The sequence below is a fragment of the Wyeomyia smithii genome, chromosome 3 (genome assembly GCF_029784165.1).
Source record: "Wyeomyia smithii strain HCP4-BCI-WySm-NY-G18 chromosome 3, ASM2978416v1, whole genome shotgun sequence".
Lineage (NCBI taxonomy): Eukaryota > Metazoa > Arthropoda > Insecta > Diptera > Culicidae > Wyeomyia > Wyeomyia smithii.
The window spans coordinates 28,904,491-28,926,069 of NC_073696.1; the positions used below are offsets into that span (position 1 = coordinate 28,904,491).

The 21,579-nt window shown below is 38.6% G+C and overlaps 2 protein-coding genes across 30 annotated transcripts in view; one reads left to right on the top strand and one right to left on the bottom strand.

Moving 5' to 3' along the window:
- The first annotated feature begins 1,537 nt into the window (after positions 1-1,537).
- Positions 1,538-4,090, top strand: LOC129728197 (uncharacterized). The gene is made up of 6 exons (XM_055686613.1): positions 1,538-1,780; positions 2,456-2,601; positions 2,739-2,826; positions 2,943-3,137; positions 3,195-3,356; positions 3,914-4,090. Exons 1-6 carry the CDS (start codon positions 1,622-1,624, stop codon positions 4,088-4,090), a joined length of 927 nt encoding a protein of 308 aa, XP_055542588.1. The 5' UTR covers positions 1,538-1,621.
- A 10,048-nt stretch (positions 4,091-14,138) lies between these two features.
- Positions 14,139-21,579, bottom strand: part of LOC129729905 (voltage-dependent L-type calcium channel subunit beta-1) — a 468,159-nt gene continuing 460,718 nt past the window's right edge. For all 29 annotated transcript variants that reach the window (XM_055688787.1, XM_055688810.1, XM_055688805.1 and 26 more), the window contains one exon: positions 14,139-19,633. In XM_055688787.1, coding sequence (XP_055544762.1) covers positions 19,047-19,633 — 587 coding nt within the window. In that variant the 3' untranslated portion in view covers positions 14,139-19,046. The remainder of the gene's footprint in view (positions 19,634-21,579) is intronic.

Sequence of the window (21,579 nt, forward strand, 5' to 3'; positions counted from 1 at the left end):
CAAAGAGCACATTGAGGGTATACAAGCCAAGTGCATCAAATATACGAGATGTTTATATCCTCTCATTAACAGAAATTCTAAACTTTGTTTAAAGAACAAACTTTTGATTTACAAACAAATTTGTAGACCAGCAATGCTTTATGCTGTACCGATCTGGTCAAGGATTCAGAATAAAATTCTGAAAATGATTTTGAAGCGTCCTCCTTGGTTTGGTACACTCGAATTACATAGACTTACTGGTGTTGAACCATTAGAAGCTATGTCAAATAAAATTATTAACAATTTTCGACAAAAATCGTTGCAATCCTCAATTGCTACGATAAGCTCTTTTTATAGCCATTAAGTTAGCAATTAAGTTAGTTGTAAGTTTACTTCCCCTTTTCTGACAAGTAGGTTTAAATCCCTACGAATGATAAGTCCTAATTGCGAAAGCAAACAAATCCTAACAATTAAAATTACAAATTTCTAACAGTGTTGAGAAGTCACCATTTGTGATTGGACACACATACTCATTATTTACTAATATTTATCATAAATACTTAAGCTACTAACAAATCTCCCCTTAAAAAAAAAAGCAGCGAGATGTTATTGCAACCGACGAGACATAAGATGAAGTAAACATCTTCACAAGCATTGTTGCTCTTGCGTGCTTTTCCGTTTCTTTTTGGCCACAGGTTTCCCAAAGATTGCAAATATATGCAAATGATCGGAGATTTGATTAACATAGTACGGATCATTATATCACCGGTAGTTTCAGAACATCTTTTGAGTCAACTAGATGATTACATAGTGCAGTTTGAAAATATCTTTTATGAAAACTTTGATCGTCGAATTAATAAGCTGCATCATCTCAGACACTATTCAACATGTATACGCAAAAGTGGGGCAATGAAGCAATATAATTGCCTCCAGTTCGAACAAACTAATAAAATTGATAAAAATCAAGCTGCAACATGTAGAAATTTTAAAAATATCTGCTACAGCCTTGCAGAGAGACACTGTTTTAGAATGTTTTAAATATTCTGGAACGTCCATTTAATGATGAATTACTTTATCAATCGGGAGTTATTACTGTCCGCGCTAAATGCATGAGTGAATCCTATTTACCGTCAGAACTAAAATTCGTATACCTTACAACAACGGTAACATTAAACGGGATTGAGTCTCGCCCTAATCTAGTCATCGGCCTAAAAAAAAACACGAAAATCCCCTTTTCCCATCATACGGAATAATTCAGGAAATAGTAGTGCATTCCAATAAACTATTTTTTCTTCTGAAAATTTGTGACACTACAGACTACAACGATTACTATGAGGCTTACGAGTAGGAAACTACAACACGGGTGGACTTTTTAACATCGAAAATTGTTTCACACATGCAACTTTTTCCTGCTGGTCACCATACAATTGCACAACAAAATATATATCAAGACGTTGTTATAACCGCGACTATTGACGATGATTATACATGTATGTTCAAGGCCATCATAAATGTTTTCGTTATGTTACAATCTAATTGTATCATATATATCATTCTTACAGGGGATGAAGAAATTTTTGATCTAGAAACATTCATCGAGTTGAACGAACGTGACTACTGCCGACTAAAATTAACGACCAAAATGATCAAAATAATAGAAAAAATCCAATCACAATTTATAGAACAGTTACCTCAGCCTTCAACGGATGAAGAATGGATCCAGGAGCAGGAGATGGATGTTGTAGAAACTCAAAATATGTGGGACACAGAACAACCGTATCGAGGAATTTCCTTGGAAGAGGTGTGTATAGAAAACAAGTTTTAAAAACAACATAATAATTATAAGCCAAGAGGATGACAACTATGTAACCTTTCACTGTTTTTTTCATGTCTTAAGCCGTGTCCAATACAACCAGAACAATGTTTTGAAATGTTTATTTATATTGTATGTTTCTTTTAAAACAAAACGCGCCGAATCGTCGCCATAGAAACTGTATTACGACGGTTTCTGCGACGAATTCGGCGCGCTTTGTTTAAAAAAAAACGGACAATAACAAAACAGTGAAACAGAGATGCCAGATGTTTTCGAAAAATGTCTGTAACTACTCGAAATCGTTTTGCAAACAAATCTGCACATTTGGGATCCCTGCAGTGAAAGGTATTTAACAGAGCAAATACAGCAATAATTCGAGCAAGTTCTCGTAGGCTAAATATGTATCTGCTATTTCTATCGCAGGGTTACAGTATTTTTCCTAGAATCTCTCACTGTTTCGTTGTTATGTTGAATATGAATAAATATCTCTAAATATAAACTATTCTGATTGCACTGGTTGCACTAGATGTCGCTTAAGGCACATGATCATAATTTTCAACCAGAGACAGATTCCATTATTGAGAAGAGAAGGAAGAAGTCAATTGGCCATACTTCTCTAAGGTATCTGCTAGTTTCCCATTATTTACTCGTAAATTTCAACAGATTATTGAGATTGATCGAGTTTTTGAACGTACCGCTGATGGCGTAGCAATCATGGAGGTGCTAAGAGAGAATAAGAGACTCGATGGTAGCTTCATTAGGCGAATTGGCACACTGTTATGTGACTGTTTACAAGCGCTTTATGGATGGTAAGCATATATATACACTTTTTTTTAAAAATGAACATAGTGGAATCATAACAAAATTCTTATATCTTTGTAACCTCAAATAATTTTTACATTTAATAAAAAATACTAACGTAATTCAAACATTTTCTGATATGCAGCCGACCGAATAACTTTCATAAGAACCAAATAGCTGTTTCTCTCGTCCAATCATATCCAGCGCTTGCAGCGACTTCAGAGGTTCCACAGGTAAATATCAAAAGCTCACAATTGTTAATTTGTTTAAATTATTTTAGACATTATATGTATGCAGCAACCGAAAGCACAATTGTATACATTAAATTTGATTCTATGTTCACCTTTAGGGATTGTGGTTTCATGCTCACGCTAGAGGACTGAATCGACATGCGGGACGCCTTTATTATCGCATGGAGTACTTGGCGCGTAAATCAGAAGACCGTGTGTTCAAACGTCGCCGCCTGAATGAGTTGCCATCCTGCGGGAATATTTCTATTACACCTTCATCAGTGGAGTTCAACGAAATTGAGCTTGAGGAGTTGGTAAGACTTTCAGTCGGGGATCAAATGCTGATAAAAAATATATATTCAATTTCTCAGATACTTGAACTAAAATACATAGTCCCCAACCAGCGAACAAGAGCACGTATTTTTGAATTATGGGAGATCACTTTCGTTAGCAGACATGGCAATGGCACTGACTCATCGTTTTCCAAGATGTTTGCTACGTTTCCTGTACTGTCAGCATATAAAGGTGAATTGGTGAGTATTAATACTGATTTTCGACCTAAATCGGATGAATGAAATCAGCTATTTAAGGAAAATGAAGTTGTAGATATTTGAAATTTTGTTAAGGTGGCTCGCTTATTGTGCATAAACGCCGACTTCTGACGAAAACTACTAAAAAAAATCAAAATATTGAGAATTTTAACGGGATTTTGATTCATGTCGTATATCATCGCAGGATACTGTTAATGTATGGTATGTATTATTTCATTAAATCGGTTTCCTCATTTTCCATAGAGGTTATCCTTTCATTTTTTCATGAATTAAAAAAGTGAATCTTCGACTTTCTCGAGGCTTCACTTCCTGAAGTCCGATTGAGCTTAAATTTTCATGGAGGCTTTTTTAGAAACGCAAAACTTTTAAGCCCTACCACTAAACAAACTTCAAGTAGTCGATATTTTTTGGCACCTCATTGAATATATTGCGTATACATGTGTACGCTATATAACTATGACTTCGCACGCAATATTTTGTTGCGTATGTTTTAGCACAAGAAAATTATTCATAAAAACTCACCGGTAGTGCATTTGCAGATTGGCCCGCAGCTACAGGAGAACTGCGCAGCACACGGTTCGGCCAGTGAACCTGGAAAGGTTCCGCGCCTAACCCGTAAAGGAGCATCGACAACCTCGGTCAGCCGCGGTCAGGCCGGTTACGCCAAGGAGGGAAGACGCCTGCAAGATTCGATTCGAGCTCAACGTCTGAGTTAATTGGGTTCCGCTATTCTGTTATTCGCTTGCCGCCTCGTACCGGTTCGTAATTGGGTTGCGCAGTCGAGAGGAATCCTGCGCAGCCTAAGCAGCAAAACTAGTGAGTAAATATTACACGCCACACCATCATTTGTGATTACACACCCACACGCCACACTTACACGAAATATAATAAGAAAAGTGAAAGTTCTTGGTTCTTGTCCTTTAATTCGCGAAATCCTTGATTACCCGGTAGCTAGCCGACCCTGCGATACTAGCAATAGGACCTGCTCTACCGCAGCATTTGCCAGCCGTAAGTGTTGGGAAGTCAGTCGGTTTCACCCTTCTCGTAGATAGGGCATATGACTCCTTCCAACCAGTCCGTAGGTAGTTGTTCCTCAGACCATACCCTTAGGATAATCTGGAGAATTGCACACAGCCGCTAGCTCACGACCTTAAAAAGTTCGATCAGCTTTCCCAGCGACTTTGTGGTTTTCCAGTTCTTTACAAGCATTCTTCATCTCGTCCAATGTTGATGGGCCCACAGCTTGTCCGTCTTTCCTAATTTCTATCCTGTTCCTCTCAACAACTCTCCTACCTTACTCACCGTTCTACACCGTCACCGTTGGTGCGGTCCGCACCAGGCCCACCACCCAAGGAGCCCCAAAATCTTGCGAACATCGAACCGGTCTAACTGCCCATCTGAACTTAACCTCATGCTGGGTGCTTCGGTCGATGATTCGGCACGCGAAGAATGAAGAATACCACCACAGAGCGAATATCTCTTCGTTGGTGTTTTTCTAAAGTTACATAGAGCGCACGGTGTAGCCCTGAATAATTTTGCTCACTTTTTTGCTTCGTGGCATCTCCGTCTTCTTATACTCTGCTTCGCTTTGCTATGTATATTACACGTTACAGCTAGTGCAGAGGGTGAGCGCTGACGACGTATGCGGGTGAGTGGGTGACTATATATATATGTGTTGTTTTTGAACTTAAATGACATGAATTCAATCTCTGTAATATTACCGACAGTCATATTCTTCTGAACATAATGATCCAACTTTTCCATTAGAGGAAGTGCCGGCTGATGTACGGCAAAAATCTCGCCCGATGGCTCGCGTTGGCGTTCGTTCTCAGGCAGAGGCCTGAGACGTGGTGACCAACCACAGGGCAAGTGCTTTGTTTAATTTGAAGGCAGCCACAGGCGCGACCCGCTGCTATATTCTGTTTCTGCTGAGTGCTGATATCTGCTGCTACTGCTGTCAACGTTGTGGAGGTCTATCCAGCTCACCTTCCGACTAATGAATGTAGCTAGTTTTCCCAGAAACACTCTTCTATAGCCGAAGGGTGCTACGTAATAGGCCACGCCTTTCTGTTCAGTTGTTCCATTCCCTAATGTTCTTCAGACAAATTATTCCACAATTCGCAAATGATTTTTGTATCCAGTGAATAAACACCGATGGTGCTCTCATACACGCAACGGTTTTAACCCGTATCTTATTGCGGTTTGTAACATCAAGCGATTTCGTTTGCTCGCTGTTGCGTGTTGCATCATGTTGCAACTTGGCAGCTGGGAGACGACGAAATTCTGTTTATGCTGATTGATTGAATCGACTTCATATTAGCTCTGCATTAGCTAACAGGGCAGTTTATTATTCAAAGTCGGTTATGCTGATCGCAGCCTTTGCGCTGCCCCTACAGTGGGGGGTTTACTTAATAAAGTAAAAATTTGACAACTACAAGAGAATTTGATTGCATCCCGCACAGAATGTCTGCTTGTGTTGATGCCAGAAAATTATTAACCTTCAATTATTTCTTTATTTGCCTTGAAAAAGGCATTTTGCGGTTCAAAATCGGTTGCTGATCACAACCTTTGAGCTGCCTCAACAGTGGGGGAATTAACTGCTCCTGAGACGTGGTGACCAACCACAGGGCTAGTGCTGCTGCTAAGGAAGAACGACTGCTGTTGTCGCTGTCTAGAACTATTATGAGCAGCTCCGGCTGAAACAAGCTCTTATATAGGCCAAATAGCATGTTTTCAATTGCAAGGTATATGATTCTGTCGACCGTGCTTGGGAAGCAATCATATAACGACCAATCAGAGGTCGAATTTTTCGTTTTGACAAGGCTTGACTATTTTCAATAGTACAATAGTGCGAATAACAAAATTACAATTATCTTCATTTGGGAAGAATCTTAGAAGATTTTCCAATCTATTGCTACAAGAACGAAGGAAATCCATCGAATACTAACCGATTTATTAGCATTTAAAATTGGACATATTTTTCACTTTTTTTGGTTTTAGATTTTCATTTCACATCCCTATGTAGCCGAACTTCCTGAGAGAAGTATTCTACTTCAAAAAAAAAAAAAAAAACGCTTAACGTGCCTACAGGTGACAGAGGACCATTGAGAATGTCGCTATAGAGAGATTTGTCGCTATACAAGTTGTCGTAATGGAGGACTTCAACTGTAATTCGTCATTACACATGGGGTCCGGTTCCTGATTACGTTAATCGTTTTATAAAAGCTCCTCGTGTCGTACCTGGTGTAGTCATTCTTTGTCCCCACGAGGACACGATCGTAGTGCTCACGTTTCTTACGACGATGAAGTCTCTTCTCGGCAACTTTTGCCTCCTGGTATTTCTCTCGCATCCGACGCGTCTCACGATTAGCTGTTACTACACCAAGGGGGTTACTACACCTTTAAGGGGTGATAGAGAACCCTATTTGATGAAAAAACCCCCCTGCAGAGCTTTTCTTTTTTGAAATTGCAGAGCTACTTACTTTTTTCCAGTTTTCAATTATGTTTGCCTTTAACGAGGTCCAACACAAGAAGTATGATAGCTTTCAACTTTCGGCAACATTACTAAGTTACTTAAATTGCAATAAGACTAGTTTCTGAACTGTTACCTCAACATTTTTAATGGAAACAAAATTGAAAACAATACTTATTTAATTTAATTACTTAATATTTATTATTAATTATTGATTATCAAACTCCATTAGGTGCTAGAGGCGAGTCAATTTTTGCTAGACTATCCGACGGATCACGACGGAATAAACAGTATAGTTTTTAGATATTTTTACAAAAAAAATAGCAAGGTTGTATGTAAAAACACGACCTCAAGAGGAGTTGAGGTGCCATCGAATTTTATTTTGTACAATTAAATACACCATCACTACACAAGAATAGAAAAAAAAAACACTATGTGGCGCAAACAACAAAAAAATATTAAATTTTCAATCATTTGTTGTCTTCATAAGGACAATTTAAAGTGATTGATGAATTCATTTATCTTGGTACGCTTGTGACATGTGACAACGACATGAGCCGCGAAGTGAAACGGCAAATTTCAGCTGCGAGCAGGGCCTTCTACGGACTACGTAACCAGCTAAGATCCCATAGTTTGCAAACTCGCACTAAACTAGAGCGGTATAGGACGCTGATCCTCCCGGTTGCCCTTTACGGACATGAAGCATGGACGCTGAAGGAGGCTGCCCAAGACAGGAGACGATAGAAATCTCTAATTCGTTCGGTCTTGGACCGGTAAACGGTCCGTCGGCCAACAAAGTCAGGTAAGTATAAGTACAATTGTTCAATTCAATATCGCAAAAGACGTTGATCAAATGAGCCGTTGAGAGCAAAAGTGGTACATGTGCCATTTTTACATTTTTGGGTTTTTTGCACAAATTAATGCAGATTGCAACAATGTACTAGAATATCCGAGAAAAACTGAGATCTGATAACCTAAACCAAAGTTATAGCCAACACAATTTTTGGTAATTAATATAGTCACCATTTCGTTGAGAGCAAAAGTGCTTCATGTCCAGTATGTGCATGTTAGATGAATTGTAAGTCGAGAATCTTAGGATATAAAACAATAATGTCTTCAGCAAAGTTGGTCAAGTGATTGAGTACTTCCAGATTAGGATCTGTCTGCTTTGGAGTTTTCTCGCTATGTGGCGCTAGTATACCAGTGACTACTTTGTAACAGAAAGCATTTTACCTATTTCAGTATCAACTCGTATGCTGTTACCAAATACATGTACACTAGCACCACGAAAAGACAGAATTCCTTAACAAAGAGATCATCATTCTATAGTACTCAATCAATTGGACAACTCTGCTGAAGAAAAAATGTTCTATATCCTAAGATTAGCGAGCTATAATGCATCCTTCATGCTCACACTGGACATGTACCACTTTTGCTCTCAACGTTTTCTGGTTGTCATTATTTTCCCATAGAACAAAAGTGATACATTTTTTTCCATTGAAGTTTATGTAAGTTTCTCAACCAGAACTCGTTATGCTTCCATGTACCATCTTTTGAAACCTTTCCAGCAATGATTTAGTGCAGTATGATGGAAAAAATTGTTGAAAATAATTTACTATTTGAGTGTTTTCGTTTATCGCGTCTCCTGAGATATTTACTCAATGGCACATGTACCACTTTTGCTCTCAACGGCTCAAATCTCTTTGCTACTTCGACAGTAGGCAGTCTGACAACACAGTGAAAAGCTGTTGCTGCCGCCATCGGTATCACTGCTAGCTACCGCTGTTGCTACCCACTGCTACTATCCGCTGCTGCTAAAATATGGCGCTTGCATCATCCACAAGTAAAATTATTTGTTTGAGCAGAAGCAGGCTGTTTTTTTTACAATATATTTATTTGACACGGCTCAGTACCGTTCAGTTTTACAGTGTCAGATACAAAAAAGTAGGAGGGTGGTATTCAAGACACGACCGCATGACGTTGACTACCGTATTCTTATAAAAAAAAATTTTTCCATTGATGCAACGCTTCTTTTACAAAACTTCTGTAACAAAATTTCGAGGCACCAAAAGGTACCAGTTGCCGATTATTCTCGTTTACTGGTTAGTCCGTCCAGAATTCCAGCCATTTAAGTGTTTTGCAGTAGCCATTTACTACTAAAAGCCACCAGCATAACGGGTGAAACCGGCACGAGATGACCGGTACTATTTTGTCTTTCCTCCTTTCAGCTGCTATCACCTAGCGTCCGCATGTCACTGGTGCGGTTTTGGAATCAGAATGATGGGGCGCCGGCCGCTGTCGTAAAATTAACACCAACAAAAAGATGCATATTTGCAAGGTTTTTTCCGCTAGCAGCAGCATAAACATCGGAAACAGAAAGTGACAACAACAATAACAACAAAGTCAGATCGATTGTATCCGTTAGTGTCGACTGTGCTTGGGAAGAGAGGTAGTGATTGGCTGCGCGGTATGATTTAGACAATCGATATTAATTACCAATTTTTCAATAGTGTATCTCAAACAATAGTTTGTTTTTGTTACATAAATTTAACCGTAAAAGAATTTCTGATCGATTGATGCCAAAACCTCGAAAACCTGATTATAGATGACTGCAAAATAAGCGCTCAAAACCTGACCACTTTTCTCTGGTTTTCCCTGGTTGAATTACTAGCTTTTCAAATTCAGGGGCCTAACTTCGATATAGACGTTAGTCAACGTCAAAAAAAAAAAAAAAAAACAAAAGAACTACTGCTGCTGTTTGCTGGCGCGAGTAATTATTTTCTTTCGTGGTGGCGAGGCAACCTCTGTCCTTGCCTACTTCGAAAGTGGGCCTCCGAGTCCATGCTCATCTCGTCTTCGCTGCTGTCCGAAACGTTCTGCTTTTGGGATTGCTCGAGATTACTTGTCTTCTGCTTCTTGCCTGTTTTTTCGCTACGATAGTGAACTCTTCGGGCGCTGGTAACGTGTTTGCTCCTAGTTGGAAGAGGTGGTGCTGCTTCTACTGCGTCCGTTGTTGTTCGTGTCTTTGCTGTTGTCTCTGCTACCGATTCGGGGGTTGAAGTCTTAGCTTGACAGTTTGTACCGGCTTGTTGAACGGCGGTGGTGTTTGAGTGCATCTCGGCTGGTGGTGAAGCATTGCGTTTCGCTGATTCAGTGCAAGACGTTCCGAAATGCACTTCCTTAGTGCAGTATTGGCATGTTGCTTTTTGGTTATTGTACGAAACACGGCTCAAGAGGGGTTCCGAAAAATTTCCCAGCTCGAATTTTATGTAGCTGGGAACCGGTCGATGCAAGCGCATTCGCAAGATGCGTACGCCGCTATACACACCACCGAAAAAATTTTTTCCATTTATCGTGTCTAATGGATACGACTTCTCCGTATGCCTTCATACGCGCGCGGATCGCATTAGATTCAACCTGGATAGGCAGATCGTGTACCCGTTCTTCAATTGCATCGTCTTCTATGTGCACTGGGATAGTGTAACGCTTCTGCTCATGGCAAATTGCGTGCTTGGAGCTGTTATGCTTAACGAATTGTTCAGCTATCTCACGGCCCCCGTGAAAGGTTATAAGGACGCAATGCCGCACGTGGTGCATCTGTATCGCCTTACACAAACTAAAGTCCAGTTTCATGCGGTCTCTGAGGAGTTTTTCCACCTCTTGAATTGGAGGCCGTATTGGGCAAACACGAAAATCAACACAAACCGTGTCCTCACGCATTTTTGGAATAGCGTTATTAGTTTCCATAATTCACGCGACGAGAAAAAAACACCGCGAATCAGCAAAAGTACAACGTACGGCAAACTCGATTGAATAAAGGGTATCGAATGTCTATTGTTCTCGCGGTTAAAAACACATGCGTCTGTTCTGGTTGGAAGATGAGCACGAACTGTGAGAAGCAGGATCTTATATAGCCGAAAGAGTGCTTTCCCTGTCAACTAGGTATAATATTATGTCGAGCGTGTTAGAGAAGCAAGCATTAAGCAACCAATCAACTCAATCGAAACCTGCATTTCAATAAGGTTCGGTAAATTCTCAATACAGGTCGGACTTATCCGGAACATCAAAAAAAAAATTTTCATTCCGGATAATCGAATCACAGAAAAAATATTAAAATTTGCGATTAACAAACATACAATTATTATTTCCTTTTTTTTATTCTAGTTGCATGATGCCGTGGCGTAACCATAAATTATTTCTGAGCCGAGAGGGATAAAATCTTGAGAAGCAAAACAAATAAATTGGACATTGATTATTTTCACTTAGTTCGAACATGTCCCAAACATGCCGGAGGTGACATAAATGGTAACAAATATGCCAGTAGGGATGGTAAAGGCCAAATTTCGAAATAAAAATCAAAAACGAACACCAAATAAATAAAATTCCGGATAATAGAATTCCGGTTAATCGATTCTCCGGATAATCGAGTCCGACCTGTACTACAATAGTGGGTGAGTGGTGGGTGTACTACAATATGATTTTCCAACCGATTACTACAAGAACGAAGGTAATCCATTGAAAACGAATCTACTAATAAGCATTTGAGATTGGACATATTTTGAGTTTTAGATTTTCAATTCACACCCCTATGTTGCCAAACTTCCTGGAAGACGCAGTTCTACATCAAAATGAAATGATAGATAATGGAGGTATATTAGTTTTCGAAATCAATGACAACATTTACCGTCTAGCCCATTCCAGAATCATATTGCTAGACGGGACAAATTTCTACGCTGCATGGAAGTTTCAGGAATGAGGATAATAGAAAGTTTTGAAGTAGAATACTTCTCTCAGGAAGTTCGGCTACATAGGGATGTGAAATGAAAATCTAAAACCGAAAAAAGTGATAAATATGTCCAATTTCAAATGCTAATAAATCGGTTAGTTTTCGATGGATTCCCTTCGGTTTTGCAGCAATCGATTAGAAAATCTTCTAAGATTCCTACCAAATGCAGGAAATTGCAATTTTATTATCCAAACTATTGTACTATTGAAAATTGTCAAGCCTTGTCAAAACACAAAATTTGACCTCTGATTGGTCGTTATACGATTGCTTTTCCAGGCACGGTCGACAGAGTTATAGACCTAGTAAATTGGGAATGCATTTTTTGGCCTATATAAGAGCCTGCATCTGCCTAAACCATTCATTAGGGACGAATGACCGTTTAAGGTTAAAGTCCCTTCAAAAGAAATCAATCAATAAACCAGTCATAGTAGTTTTGAATGCGGACCGAGATGGCCTTCACTTAGCAGAAGAGGTAGCGGATAGCAGCAACGTTGATAGCTGCAGCGGATATCGGCAGCAACAGGGGCAGTATCAACAGCTGCGGTAGGTACAGTGGCACCTACTTCATCAAAAAGAAGTTACCTTCGTGTGGCAGCAGCAGCCGTAATGACAGGGCCAGCTGGTGCAGTGACACTTCCTCTAGTAAAAAGCTACCTTCGTCCGTAGCGGGCAGCATCAGTAGTAGGTACATCAGCCGGCAGTGAAAAGCTCTGCCATATTTTGGCAACACACAACCTTTTTATGAATACTGGCTATCGATCTGCTGTATCTAGTTTTTAGTGTGAAAACAGCTTTTCACTGTTGTCTGTGTGGCTTGAACCTAACTTTTGGGGTATCACAAAGATCTGATAAACATTTCATCAGATATTAATTGAACAACTGAAGTTTGAAGAACACAAATGAATATTTGAAGTGTTAATATTTCCTCGTTTTGCGCTATAATCCAAAGTTAATTATCTTCATCTAAATGCATACTCTGACTATTATAACGTGTTTGCGTCGCTTAGTGTTTGGCTACGGTTATGCAGAACGCAAATAACGGCGCGATGCGATTCGGCAAGACGAAATGTGTTGAAATGTATAGCTCTACTTTGCCGTAAAAAGAGCTGTACATTTCACCACGGCAAAGCGAATCGCATCGCGCCGTCATTCGCGTTCTGCATAACCGTAGCCTTTGTTCCGTTCCTGTTTAATGATGTCGTGTTAAATGTGCATATTAATTTCGGTAGCACTTCAAATTCTCATTTGCGCAAAATTTTAAAAATATTCAATAAACTTCATTCAAAATATCAAACAAAGAGAAATTACAATACTGCCAATGAACGGTCAACGTTTATTTACTAGAAAAAGCAGCCGGGTTATCTTTCTTGTAAAAGTATTCTACTTCAACCTTGCGGTCGTGGCTTTGAACACAACCCTCCTGTGATTTTTGCCTTGTGTACAAATGCTACTACTCAACAAAGCTGAGTAGGCATAGGCGAGCCTTGCATTTGCTAAAGAATTTGTCTGCAAAGAATAATATTACTTTAAACCCCAGCATAATTTCAACTTCGAATCAGCGGAAAGTAATGTTGTGAAAGCAGTTTTTCGCAAGGCAGTAAAACATGGCTGCTTTTTTCATTTCTCGAAAAAACTTTGGAAGAGGATCCAAAGACTTTATCTAACGAGTTCTTTTAGAAAAGATATGAAAATACAGTTGGTGTTCCGATAAGTTGAGGCTCAAGAAGTGCCAGATGTTTTCACTGCGGTTCCTGCTTCGCCACCTAAAATGATGGCGCTGTTCTTCGATTATTTCGAAAAGAACTATATAGATAGGACGGTACATGGCACCGGTGAGGAAACCAGAACATTGAATTTGTGTTTTAAATCAGAATTTTGGTCCGCTAGAGAATACTATGAACAATAATCCAAGAACAACGAACTCATTGGAAGGTATTCACAACAAATTAAACGGGCTGAGAAAACAGAGAGAAAACAAATTTTATGCCTTTATAAGAGGAAGGACGAGCCACAACGGCAGATTACATGAGATTCCAGCAAGGAGAAATCCTAGTGAGGGCAAAGAGTAAATAGACGGTGGAAAAGAAGCATTGTTTATCGTTTTATCCACCTCCGTACCAGTTGATTCGATTAAAAGGCAATTAATCTCAGTACAATGGCCAAGAAAAATGCTGAATATCGTTACTGTATCCCGATCAGGTCATCTTCCTCAGGATCTATGAAACCAGTTATGATATTTCTTTTTAAACTAATTTTCTATCCATTATTTTTTGCAGTTATCAGCGCTTATACCGTTTAATGTATTTCAATACAATGTGTGTTCCAGTGTTCCAAGAAGATCTTATGTTTCAATAGTGAAGTCTTGAAAGAAAACCACACTCGTTTCGTATTGGTAGACATTAGAATGCGGAGAATAAGAACTAAGAGTTCGCGGCTGTGGGAGGACTGAAGGATCATTGAAGTTAGATGACTTTTTTCAAACGATAAGCTTGAGTAAAACACCAACTTTAGATAAAAATTATTTTATTTTTTTTATATATTTACAAATGGTTTTGCTTCATTTTATCAGTAATATTTATTTAAATTTAATTTAAATGTGGCAACAATAAAGATTTTAATTTTCCATTTTCAATTATAATCAATTTGCTTGTTTCTGCAACTTCTTCTGCTTATTTTCATTTGTTCTTTTGTCCGGTTTTGCTTGCACTCCCCATCACTCTCTCCCTCTCTCGCTTACCTTTGCCCAACACAACTTTTTTAGTGTATGTTCTCCTCTATATAGTGATCCCTCGAGCAACAACTTGTGTTTTAAACGTTGATAATAACATTTGATAACCGGTTTTTTCTTTCGCCATTCGTGGGTGTGTGGATGTGTGTGTGTGTTTATGGTTTTCTTCAATTTTTTTTTGGTTACGCCGAATTGCTGCAGGTGAGTCGTTTGTAATGTGTTAATTTTTCTTCTTCATAAGTTTCAAGAGTTGTGACCAACGTGAAGCCGAAATTCCGATTGTTTTTTTATTTCTTGGTTTGTATTTTGTTTGTACAGTACATACACTAACGAAGCGAGGAGCGACGCACCTGCTGCAAACATGCTTGCTTCGATCCTTCTCTCCTGCTGCTTGCTTGCCTTTTTCTTTGTCAATGTGCAAAGTTTTTGTTTTTTCTTCTTTTAAAAATAGCTATGCTTGTTTGCTGTAAACGTAGTTTGAAAAATGTTCTTTTGTTTTTGTTTTTTTTTTTTGGTTGTTTTGTTTTTATTTTATTTTTTATCTATAACTTGTTTTACTTGATCTGTAAATCGAAATTAACGAAGACTAAGATTTGGGGTAATGTTTTTTCTTTTTTTTTCTTCTTCACGCCTTGTTTCTTGCTCGTGTTTAAACTTTTTGGGTATTAATTTAAAAACGCTTGAGAAACTGCAATCATGTTTTTGATAGTGTGTGTATGGATGGGTGGGTGTGAGTGTGCTTGTTAAGTACAATGTTTTTTGTTGCGTATGTATGGGTGTGTATGATTCGTAAATGTGTTGGTAGATCGATTGTTTTACTGTTTTATTTTTTTCCTTTCTTTAGAAATGTTCGCTCTTTCCATTGTCCTGCCACTGGTTATCGGCGACGGGACATTTGGTTTAGTTTTAATTTACTCTATAATAACGGAGTGTGTAAATGTATGTTAGTATTTGAGAGTGTGTATGCGATGTTTGGCGTAGGCAAGTGCGATTTCGTTTTTCGTATATTGGCTTCGATTTGTTTGCTGGAAAGAATTCAGGCAATTTATTTGAGAAACTCCATCGCTCCTGTGAGTTTGCGGATGTCTGCAGCGATGGGGAAGTACTGATTTACACGAAACAAGTCAACACACGCTTAAGTAACAGTTAGATAGTTTTAAGAGATAGAAATGAGGTTAGTTTTTCGTTTCGAAAGAAAAAGAAGGTCTGTGCACTGCCACTTCTAGGTGAGGTGAAAGAATTCAGCAAGAAAGTCAACGTAATTTCCTAACTTCAACTGATTTGGACTCGACTCACAATCAGTACGATAGTTACAGGAACATTGCGGGAGTTGCTAAAATGTTGCTGCTGCTGCTTTGGTTGCTGCACTCGATTTGATCTATTATTATTTTTATATAGCGAGAAGGGTGTGCTTTTGTCGGGTTTGAGTTTCTCACTTTTTGTTGTTTTTTATTCTTCTTTGCTAATATGGTATTTACAGTAGTGTGTCACCGATTTTAATGTTTCTTCTTTTTCTTCTCTTCTTTGTTTCAAATTTAACTACAGTTCTGTTTGTTACTTTACAATATCTTCTTAGCGTAAATGCTCTCTACTCTAGCCTAGCATGCAGTAAAGAACGTCTCCTGCTTTCTACCCCTCCTCCAATTTTCACAATTCAATACGTGTTAGCTTCGTGTTTGATCGGCGAGAAAAGAAAATTAATCCGTCTAGAAGTATGAAGAAAAAGGGATGAACTAGTTGATTTGTAGGGGGCTTCAATCTCAAAACGCGCTCGCGGTTTTTTGTTTGTTTGTTTGTTTGTTCTTCGTCACTGCTTTTTTCCTCAGTTCGAGTCTCTCTAGGTCGTACTACAGCACGAGTGTGACTATTTTTTTTACGCGGTGACTTTCATCGCACTTTCTTATCCGTTTTTTTTTCTTTAGTTTTGATAATTTCAATTAATTTATATCAGTGCAAGGCAATTGGTATATAGCAATGTTTTTTTATCTTTATTCGTCGTTTATTACTTTATACAGTTTTTATCTTTATCTTTCGCTTGTGTTAGTTGGATTTTTCTGCTTCTGCTCTTTAGTTAATAGTAGTAGTAATCACAATTTCAGTTTTCCTTTAGTTTTTTTTGTTGTTGTTGGTAGTAATATTTCTATGCATTTGTTTGTATCTCTCATTCACGTTTGTCTGCGTGATGATAAAGAGTAAATGATTGAAGTTGTGAGCGTGAATGCGTCGAAAGATTACATTGTTCGGAGTTGTGTTAGTGAGCTGGTAAGTATACTGTTGTCGTTGTGAATAAGGAAAGAATCAACAAACAAATCAAGTGCAAGTAATTTTTTTGTATTACATTTTGATAAATTCGAATTCAAAAGTAATGCTCTGAATCCGATTTTAATGAAAATGGAATGAAGGGAGGTACTGGGGAATATGTATTAGCAGAAGCGATTTTTTTTCTCAGCATGAATTTGAGTAGTCGAAACCGTAACATCAGGTAAAAAGTACTACCATTTGAATGTCCTTTTTGCTGGTTGCAGCTTCTTTTTTGCGTGTTTGTTAGCGTTCTAAAATTCAAAAAAAAAATGTCCTATGGTACAAGCTCTTGTTATTTTCTTTAAGGAAAGTTATCGAATCCAATGGCAGAAACGATATAGGAAATGATATTGAAAATTAAACCTACAAGTTGAATGACTTCTAGCTCAATTTTACACATTATCTTATTTTTTTACAAAAAATATCATTCGTACGAAAATTACTCAACGCGGTCAAAGTTTTAAGGTCTATGTATTATAATTCTTCTGCATATTCGATACCTAAATTTAATTTAAAGCTTTCATTATTTATAATTACAATATACGCCTTGTTTTTTTTGTTTTACTTGCAGCTGGAGCCTATCAAGAGAAAAAACGGAACCTTTTCATAGGTTAGAATAACAAACAACAAAATATGCAAAAAAAAATGTTTTTCTTCTCCCAAACTGCCAACAACAAATCGGTTGTCATGGCAGCCGGGAACCAGCGAGTTAGTGAGTGAGGTGAGTGAATGGAAAAAACTTCACGTATCACGCCTGCTCTTGTTGCTGCTGTTGTTGGTGGATCATCAAACAAACAAAGCGTAAAACTTTCTTTCGTTTACGCATTTGGTTTGTTCGCTTGATTTATTTTGCACTATTTTTTTTCTGTTTGTTTCTTTCTTTTACAATATAACAATTGATTTGGCACACTTAAAAGTTGAGTTCTTTGTTTCATCACCATCTGATGGTTGAATGAGTTCTTCTTCTTGTGACTGCGGGTGTGTGTGTGCGTGCGTACGTGTGAGAAGCTGCAAGAAATGATTCACATTCGGGTTGCACCTACACAAACACGTTGTTTTTTTTCTTCTTCTTCTTTCTGCTTCGATACAAAATCAATATCATTAAATTTTACTTCCTAAGGCGGAATAAACTATAGATATAAAAAAACTATTTTGCGGAATTCTAAATAGAGTAATTGTTCTGCTTTGATAATTAACTACGGAAACTGATTTCAAGAAAGTTCAACTTCATGCCTTCTTATCTACTTAAGCTTGTATTAATATACGAATTTTTTAATATAAATATTGTATTCTACTTTAAATTACACCTATTTCTATATAAATGTTCTTCATCATTTTTTCGTCCATTTGGGTTGCTAAGCGATGCCAACGGTCGGTTAAGGCTTACAAAAAGCATGCTAAAGTAAAGAACAGAAAACATTGGTTCGAAAATTCCTAACCTAAACAGCAACTACCAATCAAATGAACGTTCAGAAAAATAAACAACAGTCTGCCCTAGTCTAGAATAAACAAAGCAAGCGAAGAGTACAAGAAAAAAAAAGAAAAACAATCGGGGTTTGGCTGCGTACGTAACTTTGACAGCATGCGGAGGAGACAAATAAAATTTTACGATTCCCTTCGAGAGATTCGAAACAAGAAGATTCCGGGTTGTGACGGGAGAACAGAATGCGCGGTTGTGCAGGTGTGCAGCTCTGGTCGCACAGCAATAGCTAAGATTTGTTTTTGGTTTGCGAAACAAAAAAAGCAATACTGAGAAACCAAAATTACGAGTAAAGTTGGACAGGTCGTTAAAAAATGATGAAGGCGGTATTATATAGAAATGAGTATTATCATTAATACAATAGGGATGGATCAGGATGATTATTTCGAACGACGGCGTTGTTGGCTTACTGTGTGCTTTCACTCTCGATGAATGATTTTTAAAAGAAAAAACCGAAAAATGTTGCTTTCCATCACTGAATATCTGTGTATGTGTATGTTCAGGTGTGCTGTTGGTGTGTCTGTGGAAAGGTGTTTCTACCGTTTTGTTGGTGTGCTTCAGTGACTGGTTTGTTTCCGTTCTATCTTGCATTGCAGGTCTATTTTACTTTGTGTGGGTTAATATTTTACAACTTTGATGGCAACACTTGTTCTGGCGAGCTTTTGTCGGCTGTAATGGCATCATGTCCATGTCAACTATTCAGATTCCCATGAAAACAGAATAGACCGACGAAAAATTCTTTCTGCTTGATTATTTCTGGACAGGATGCAGTAAACTGCCGAAAGGCCTGCAGCTGCCTAATAGAACTCATCGTACTCGAAGCCGTCGTCCTCTTCGCTGTCCGGGACGAGCTTTTCCTCGTCAACAGTTTCATCATCCTGATCCCATCCCTATATCCACGATTCCTACATGGCATTTAATACTCTTCTATTATTACCGCCTCCCCGGTGGGGGCTGTAGTCGTCGCGGTCCCGCCCGTCCGTCCGTTCGCTGACCCCCCGGCGAAGCGACTGCGACGACGGCGGCGCCACCAGCTGCTGTGGCTGTGCGATCGGATACCGAGGATCCCCCCGTGGGTCCCCCCGCATCAGTTCTCCCCTCGTGTCTCGTATCAGCTCGCGGTCGTGATCGAGCATGTCGCTGTTGAGATTGTGTCGATTGCTACTACTGCTGGCTACGCCCACCCCGCTCGATATATGCACCCGGCCGTCTCGTTCCCGCAGATCCCGAATGTCCCGGCTGTCTCCCCGTATCATACCGCCACCTCCACCTCCACCACCGCCGTAGTCTGCTGGGCCGTAGTTTCGCTCGTTCAGCAGATCGTCATCGTTGATGTCGTAGTGCAGCATATCCCGTTCGCGGGCATGCAACCGCTCCCGATCACGCTCCCGGTCCCGCTCGATCCGATCAAGTCGGTCTCGATCACGGTTGTCGTGACGATTGGAGGCTGGCCGTCGACTGCTGCTGTTACTATTGTGATGATATGATGCTCCTGAAAACATAGCATAACAAGTGTTTAGTAACAGAAGCCATGAATATTGGTGATTGACTGTTAAGAAAACGGGTTAAAAAGACGTGTATCTCCCTCTGGCCAAGCTCTGGGTCCCAGTCTAACTTGTAACGGTCGACACTCCAATATACAAATATTTTGAACTTTGACTACTGCAAATACTACCAAATTAAGCTACTGTTTCAACAAAACCATGCGGTTAGTAAAGAAGAATCATAGAAAGAAATGTTGGGGAGCTTCTAGAATTTTTTTAGTAGTTGGAATTGAAAAAAAAAAATACTAGTGTTATTTTCTGTTGTTGGCGTTGCTTTTGATTAAGTAAAATAATACATGATAATTTTTTTAATGCCAATGTTCCATCATATAAGACGGCATAACCAGCCATTAACATCTTGAAAGTACTTTATGGAAAAGTAAAGTCGGATTTGTTTCTGCGGCAGTGTTAACACCCATTCCGCAGCTGAAAAAGAAACAGAGAATCGAAGCTATACCCATTATATTTGTGTTTTCAAGCTACACGCTATCTCATTAGCGTGTCACACGTTGCAGAAAAAATGTAGATCCGGTGTAACAGCGCTAACGCAAATGTCCTGTCACAAATGTCTTAAATATAACAAATACTAAAAAAGGTCAACAATGATCCAAGTGTTAAAATATCCAAAATGTCAAAAAATAATTAAATACTAGTTAAACAAATCCAGCGTTGCTCAGGATTAAACTTTTTTTTCCAGAAACCGCAAGTTATCATTTTGGAAATCAAAATGAATTCAGTTTCCGGTATCTGGGCGTCATCCCGGATCCGAAAATATCTATATTGCGGGTCATATGGCCAAATACACCTCAGAAAAACAATATCGATCAGATCAACAGCGCTACACAATGATTGGGCAAGCCTATACCTCTCTCTTTGTGTTATGTCATAGCCATCAACATTGTTCGTGTTTATTTCATCGGAAAGAAAACAAGGCGGGGCACGGTGCTCCCACAGACCGGTATTATAAAAAAAATGCACCAAATCTGAGTACACCATTCGATTCGTTATGACGGCCAGAATCTCTGGTCAAAATTTCAAACTCATCGTACGGTACATTTTTGAGTAATGCCCTCTTGAAGTTCGTGAAGTACAAATAAGTAATATAAAAACAACGAAAAACTTGTGGAAAAGCACGTTTTTCAACCACCATTTTATAAAATAACTTCCAAAATAGTTTGTACACTTCTCAAGTATGATATTTCAAGACGTTAGTAATTGGTGAAAAGATTTATTTGAAAATCCCATAGTGCACAGTGCACTGTGGTACAGAACGACAATTTAGGCGGAAATGGAGTTTTCGATACATTTTTGTGATTTTAGAGCCATACTTTATATGGCGAAGTTGCTTATTATAATTTGGTTTACATTTAAACTGGGGCGAAAATTAGGGTGGTCCTAGAACCAACGAAATAAACCAACTAAAATTTTTATTTGTGGAAAAATGTAATTTTATTTTCAGTAAAGTTGTAGATCACTTGATTTCAAGCAGCTTTGTTGAAGACTACTTTCTTGTAGCTCTTAAGTTGACTGAATTAGAGCAATTTTGCCTAGGGTGACTCTTAAAAAACGGTTTTTTCGCTCTACTTTGTTTTATTCAATTTTCTCAGTAAAATTATATTCAGACGACTTTTAGAACTTTAAAAGACGCAACTTTTGGTGGCTATAATTTAACGATATCTTTTATGGGTGAAACGCTATTAAGCTTTTAATTTTTAAAATACGCCCTTTTCAACTGTTGATATCTCTGAATGGAGCAGATGAAAAAAATATCTTCTGGTTTCATTTGAAAGAGCAACTTTTGTACTTTATCATAAAAAATTGGAGATAAATTATTTCTTAAAATCGAATAAAATAAGTTTGAATATGATCATTTTCAGTCGAAAAAGTAAGGTTT